General features: G+C 40.6%; 1 protein-coding gene across 1 annotated transcript in view; it reads right to left on the bottom strand.

Moving 5' to 3' along the window:
• Positions 1-5843, bottom strand: part of LOC102192831 (chromodomain Y like 2) — a 51366-nt gene extending 45523 nt beyond the window's left edge. Inside the window, exon 1 of the mRNA XM_005745783.1 lies at positions 5534-5843. Coding sequence (XP_005745840.1) covers positions 5534-5557 — 24 coding nt within the window. The 5' untranslated portion in view covers positions 5558-5843. The remainder of the gene's footprint in view (positions 1-5533) is intronic.
• Between the last annotated feature and the right edge of the window lie 1882 nt (positions 5844-7725).

Below are 7725 nucleotides of genomic sequence, written 5' to 3'. Positions count from 1 at the left end.
GTGTGTGTGTGTGTGTGTGTGTGTGTGTGTGTGTGTGTGTGTGTGTGTACACTCAACACAACTCACCAATAACTATTTTCAACTAAGAAGGAAAACGATGATCTGGTTTACTGAGAACTAAAGAAGGGATTCAATAGATAAGTGAAATTTAAGAAACACCCTCCAGAGAAAGCATTACAGACCAAATATTGAATCCAGCAACATAATTACAGGTCAAATATTTAACTTTTTTCCCCAACGTCAAATGATACCACTGAAGTACTGAATTTTAATATACAGCACTGGTCTCAGCCTCTCTCACTTACTCTTGGACATGACTACATATTTACTCCAATGCCTTTTGGCACAGATTCCATCTCATTGACTCCTCAACATGTTTTTAAAAATTTATTTTCTAGCTAGAGAACTTTGCACAGCAAAAGATAAAAACACGGGTTTCCAAACTATCCAACAGAAACCTATGAGAAACCTTAAGGTGTTCCTCTTCAAATAAAAGCATCAAGACTTGGTGCCTTTCTTTATAAATGTGAAAAACAATGCTGCCTGTGATCACCTTGCTTTTGTTTTCATCATGAAATTAAATACTAATGAGCATGCTAAATAAAATGCAATGCACAGCCCATAAGTTTTTGGACAATTACACATTTTTGTATTTTTGCCTCTCTACACCCCCACAGCAGATTTTAAATCAATGATTTGATTGTTTAAAGGTTTTATTTAAAGCCTTTGAGAGAAATGTTGCATTAAGTGTTTAGGAAGTGCAGCCATTTTTATAAGTACTTTCCCATTTACAAAGGATCAAAGTGATTTATAAAGTGACTAACGTCACTGATATATAAAGTGAAGTTTGAGTTGTTTTTAATACTTGCTTGAAGTTTCAGAACCCACGGCCATCACCAAATGCTCCATTTCCTCCCTTGAGATGCTCTGTTAGGCCTTTACTGCAGCGTCCTGCACCTGCTATTTGTTTGTGGGTTTCTGCCTTCAGTTATGTCATCAATAACTGAAAGGCATGCTCTAATGAGTTTAGATCAGGTTTCTAACTTTGTCATCGAAGGATATCCTATTTCTTTGCCTTGAGAAATTCTTGAGTTGCTTTTCCATATGTTTTGGGTCATAATCTATTTGCACTGTGAAGCACTGTCAAATCGGTTTTGCAGCATTTGACAGAATCTAAGCAGAGAGTACAGTCCTGAACACTTTTGAAGTCATCCTGCTGCTTTTATAAGCAGTCACGTCATCATTAGAAACTGCCAGCAATAGATTTCCATGCCATATTATTGCCTCCACAACATTTGACAGATGATGTGGCATTCTTCACACGATGAACTTTTTCACTTTCCTTGTTTATATTTTACTCTTCCCATCATTCCGGTACTAATCAATCTTGGTTTCATCTGTTGAAAGATTGCTTTTACAGAACTGTGCAGGCTCTTTAAGATGTTTTCTGGCCAAGCCTTATCTGGCCTTCTTGTTCTTGAATGTAATCAATGCTTTGCATCTTGTTGTAAACCCTCTTTAAATTCATGAAAGATCCTCTTGATTGTAGACTATGACAATCATACACCTACCTACTTGACAGTGTTCTTAAATGAGCTAGATGTTTTGAAGAGGTTTTCTTAACCCTTAGATGCACGAGTGACTCTACCCTAAACTCTTCCATAAGTGTGCCACTTTTGTCATTTCAGTTAATAATAATCATTTGTATTATATGGGGAGGGGTGTCCCCTTTGTTTTTTTCCATCCACCATTTCCACTAGCTTCCAGGCTGCACTAGGGCTGTGCGATATGACCAAAATCTCATATCCCGATATAAGAATTCTATCGTCCCGATAACGATATAAATCACAAAAATGTAACATTTTCTGTAAATTATGTGAATCTCGGGCAGCTCGACTTGCGGGAAGTGTTTCCAGCTGCGCGTAGCGTACCTGGAGTCGAGTGTTTTAACTGATGCATGAAACTATACATTTTTAGACATAAGTTGTAAAGGCCGCCGTTTTCTTTGTGAGTATTTATTACACGGCGTGCTGCGGGGAAAAGCCTGTTCTAACGTTTGAGTCTAAGGTTTATTTTTTCGCACCTGGCAGCTCTTTTTTACCTCTACTACTACTTCTACTACTCTCCGTAAATAATCTGCTCTTTCACGTGATTCAGTTTATTTTGAAAAGTCTCAACAGGATCTTGAGCTTTATTGTGAAAGGTTTATGTGAAACATAAACAAGTGGACACGCGATGGTGTTACCGTCGTTGTTGCTAACCACAACGCATAAAACAGGTGCTTGTCCGTCAGTAGTGTGGTTATATTAAATATAAGAGAAAGGAGAAATTAATGTAGCCACTACAGTGACCATCAAAAGGATGAAAAAATATTGCTGTAAACAGTTTATTTTGCGACACCACGAAACAAACGATAGCATAAAATGAAACGATAGACGTTTTTATATCGTCATCCGATATACATCGTTATATCGAACAGCCCTACTCTGCACAGATGTTTCTGTATACTATGCCCACCACTTCGTTATGGTGTTCCATGTATGCCCTGCCTGCTAGCATCTTGCATCCTGCTGTTATGTGCTGGATTACACAGCCTCTATGGATCTTGTGCTCAGAGCTTGTTCCTGTGCTGCTGTGATTAGTGCCTCTGTGCTGTCTTTCAGTCCAGCCTGGTCCAGCCACAGGTAGGACTTCTGGATGTCAGCCACTTCCTCTATCTGCCGGTGGTACATACCGTGCAGGGGCTTTTCCTTCCATGATGGTTTCTCCTCTTTCTTGGATTTCTGCTGCCTGAGGTATTCACTGAGCATGCGGTCGGTTGGGGCCATCTTCCTCATGTAGTCATAGATGTTTGTGGTCTCATCCTGGACTGTGGTACTGACGCGCACCAGTCCCCGGCCTCCTTCCTTCCCCTTAGCAGACAGCCTCAGGGTGCTGGACTTGGAGTGAAACCCTTGATGCATGGTCAGCAGCTTCCTGGTCTTGATGTCTGTGGCTTCCATCTCATCCTTTGGCCAGCTTATTATCCCAGCAGGGTACCTGATCACAGGCAGGGCCTAGGTGTTGATAGCCCAGATCTTGTTATTACCATTAAGCAGCTGGATAGCGTAGTGGTAAGAGCGGGAGTCGCAAGTTCGATTCCCAACTGGGGCGTGTGTATCCAGTAAGGGTCCTAGGCTAGACCCACTATGCTAACCAAGCCCATTGCAGACATGAGCAAAACAGATAAATATGAAGCCATACTGGCTCGGATGTCGCCCGCATTAACAAGGTCCTCGTCAGGTACTAAGGAACCAGGGCTCCCTGATAAGAAGTGGGCTACTGGAACGAGAAGCCATCAGAGGACAAGAGACGAAAATAGGGCGCTGTTGGAATGCTACTATGCAAGTAACCCCAGCGGACGGGTTACATAAATAGGATGAGGGACCTATGGAATCTTCGATACCCACTACTGACGGTGAAACAACATTCGGAAGAAGGGACTGCTCTCACAGCTAGAGGTTGACAAAATACAACACACATGCTACGGCAAGGTGGAGCCAGGACGACAGGTCAGGGGGTAGATATCATCACTCCCACCCGAGATTGGGTACCAAGCTCCAAGTACAATGGAAGAAGGAACTGAGTGCGAGAGGAACTGACATTCAATTTATCATGTTTAATTTATCATGGATCAGGTAACAGGCCGCAAAACTTATTACTGAATTAAATTTGCAAGAGTTAATTAACTCTTGCAGCAATGTCAAACAACCCTTTTCCATGGTCATTTTTAAACTAAAAGGTATGCAGTACAGGTAAACACTGATCAGCTTCTCCAGTTAAAGACAGTTTAACTGTGGCAGTTGGCAACTTTGGCATCAGATGCAGCTGTAGTCATTTTAGCAGAGAAATGACTCAAAGACAGATTATTGTTAGCAAAACCTGCTCAGCAATGAGCAGTCATTTCAGCTCTATACAAAACTGATCAGTCTTGAGGTTTATAGTACAGGCTGCCACATGAGGCAGGTTTCAAATAAAGGCAACAGCCCGCTTAGAACAAGAAGAGGTGTCAAGAGTCAAACTTCAAAACAAAAGTACAGAATTGCTCAGAATAACTTCACCTGTGTAAGGGTACACTCACACAGTTACAAGTGAAAAGCATGCTGACGGATTTTCCCCCACACATCAACAGTAATTACTGCATAATGTCTTGAAAGTAGCTTTCATATCTCAGTGGTAGTTCATGAATGCATGACACCAATGTAATGATTCAGTAAAGCACTAGATGTTACAATCCTGGACAATGCATTGCTTTTAATGGAGAAAATCTTGAGGGATAGCTTATGAGGAAAGCAGCCCAGAAACTTTAGCAATTAAGTAAATTTTTTTTTTAAACAAACTAAATAATAGTGGCAGTAGTAAGAGAGTGGAGGGGTGGTGGTGTAAAGATCAAGTGTAAAACATAACCCAATGTGTTCTCTTTTTGGCAACCTTGTGTTATCTTACTTTAGTTTTAATGTGTTTCTGAGACAAAGAGCACTCATTTACGGAATATTAAAGTCAGCGGTTCTAACTATTTGGGAAAATGCAATAAATGCCACTCACTTATTCAGTCTATTGTATTTTAGCTGACATCCAGCTTCACTCATCATGCATTATTTGGCAGTGTTGTGAGCTGATAATGTTATCTACTTAAAAACACTCAGTGGATGCCCAAGCTTTTCCTCAGATGGACTTTGTGACATGTTTAAACTTTGTACATTACTTTAAATAAGTACACTTGTTTGTCCTTGGGAGACCCATCTGTGTCTCTACCATGAGCTCAAACACGAGACACCACACCAGAGTGACAAAAGCTAATGACAGCATGTGTCAGATTTGACAAAACTGATGAGGGAGCCAGCCTTTGTGCAATTTCTGAACGCCCCCCTCGCCGGGCCCCCACACACTCCCAGAGTGATGTTGCGCACGGGGGCAGCGTGACCTTCCTGTCACCCATTCGGGCAACTTTTAAGCCCATAACTACGAGAGTCAAAATTTCACAAAAATCACGCATCAACAATGAAAGAAGCTCGCACCGAGTTGCGTACGCCGTTTGACAAAAATAAACCGGTGTCTGATTCTGTCTGCCAAACAGCCTGTGACACTAACGCCGCTGTCGAGGCTGTGATGACAAAATATCTTTTGGCACGTATGTGCACCTTCAGAACCATCACTCCGTCTGTAGCTATTCACCATGCCCGTTCGCTCAGCGCTGCTGTCACTTTACCACGACTTTCAACTCGGCGACAGACTGAGGAGTTCAGCCCGTAAATTACATCTTATCCATTTACTACAGTCGTGAAGAATTATGACAAAGTATATCAAAAGCGACATAAAGTATAAGCTTAAATTAGGCAATCTCGTCTTTGCCAAGCTTGAAAACGGGTTAGTTTCGCCTGTTAAAGGGCTTAGGACACCGCTTTTTGCATACGCGACGCCCTTCCCTTTACTTCCTAATTCCATTATTCGTCAATATTACAGAGGATTTTCCGTAGACATGTTTTTATCCTACCTCGTAAAGGTCTCCTGAAGCCATTCTTGGGTGCAGACAGCGGCGGCGCGGCGTTCTTGCCTGCCTTGTTGGCTTTTTTTGGACCCTACTCTCTCGGTGTTTCGGCGAAAGCCCCGATAGACGGGAATTAGCGAGCAGCCTTGTTATTCTGAGCAATCCGCAGCAGCAGATCAGACAGTGTCAATCGAGCCCGGCGGATCGTTCCACGCTTAAAACAAGCAACCATCGGGGCGGTGCTGTTTACATATACCGAAGTACAGGACTAAAAATTAGTCCCGGACTAAGAATGTAGCCTGATGGTCTGCATGCGCCCAGCTCATCTGAGCTCTGTTGCAATCCACTCAGCGGGAGACGTTATACGCGTTGTGTTTACACACACCAGCTGGGTCAGATCCCTTTCTATGATCCCCTTTACCTGTCCACTGTGGCGTCATAGAAAGATCTGACCTACCTTATTTGTATTCACCGGGAAATATCTAGAACAAGTTAAGCGGAACTATTTGTAATGATTCATCACTAGCTACTGATGTTGGTAGACCTTCTTACTGAACTTTGCATCAGCATCAAATATCTTTAAAATATTCATTTATTTATTAATAAATTAAAAACGATTAAAAACAAAAGGTTTGTTTTGGCCTGTTTCCAGGGGTTCTGATGGGTTCTCTCTGGGTCACCCAGCTTCCTTCTGAGTCTGGCACTTCTAAACTGGCCATAGAGCCGTGAATGGCTGTTTGTCTCTCTGTGTTTGCCCTCCACAGACTAGCAACCTGTCCAGGGTGTGGCCATCTTTCGTCCCATGACAACCGGGTAGGAACCCCTATCTAAAATCTGAAGAATAACTGGTTGTTTGGCACAGACCAGGTCTTGATCACAACATCTTTCGCAGAACCTTGGATGAATTACCTTAGAGTATGAAAACCTTAGAGTATGAATGCTTTTGCAGCATTTTCATATCCGCTCTACCTTAGAGCAAATGTGAAAATGCTGCTAAAGACCTTAAAAAAGACACCCACTACAAACAGGAGAATTTGAGTAATTTTCCTTCTCTAGGACACCAAAACTACAACCTAAAATACTGAAAAAGTTTTCAGTCATTATATGAAAATTAATCTAGAGTTGTATCACTTGAAACTGTTTTCAACAATATTTTATGGATTGAAACAAATCTGAAAAAAAGCTGTAAATAAAAAAGAGCAAATGAACAACAAATTGCTCCTGTCAACTGAAAAATAGGAATCCACACTCTTCTAGTGAAATTCATGCAAGTACATGAAAATAAAGAAATGAAAATTAGCATAAAAATATTATTTGTATTAGTTCAAAAGAAAGAATAATCCAAACACTGCATGGTTTAAACAGTTATTCTGTCTGACTTTGCGTCAGATCCAGATCTTTGAAGTTGGGGCCCTCAGACCATTTCAGATGTTTTTGTTTGTCTTTAAATGTATTTCATTCTTTCTAGTAAAATGTTTGATATTGCATGTCTTATCCAGTGTGAAGCAGCTGATTTCTAAGTTTTCCTTCCAAATAATGCCGTTACCCTCTTGGCAGTTACAAAACTGAGGTTTATAAACGTTTGTTCATTTCTGTTATAACTTTAATCTTTAGGATACACACTGAATACAAATACTCTTAGGTATAGTGACAGTCCTTTTGCAATCTTTGCACTTGTCGCTTCCCAATATATTTCAAAATATTTCAGTGTTTCTACACAGTCACTGCATTAAGGGATTTTACAGGACAATGACAGGCCAGACATTTTAAAACACTGATCACATACACATTTGCACATGCTCATTACCTCTGTGTAAACGTTGAATAACACATAGTCTAAAAAGCTATAGGTCTCAGAAGCCATATAAAAGGCAATGCAAGATTTGGATAATAACCCCTCCTATGTGTGCTACAAAGCAAAAATATCTGCGTATAAAAGCGAATACTAAAATTTTAACATATTTGTTCAAAACACTAAGAAGACCATCTCAATGTAACAGAGATGCAATTTGCCCCCGTATTTTGTCCTTAATTTCTTGTATAACATACATACATAAGCAATTACTGCACTAAACATCTTTATGATAATACCAGAATTTTACTTTGTTGCAGTTATGCTTATAGGCCTTCAGTAGCTCACAATATGATATGAGATTATGAACAGGATTATTTGTTTTTGCCTTGCTTTTTTTTTTTTT

This window comes from Pundamilia nyererei, unplaced genomic scaffold (assembly GCF_000239375.1).
Source record: "Pundamilia nyererei isolate P.nyererei 1_Seehausen unplaced genomic scaffold, PunNye1.0 scaffold00166, whole genome shotgun sequence".
NCBI lineage: Eukaryota > Metazoa > Chordata > Actinopteri > Cichliformes > Cichlidae > Pundamilia > Pundamilia nyererei.
The sequence above is the reverse complement of the archived record's forward strand: the minus strand, read 5'-3'. Positions and strand labels throughout refer to the sequence as shown.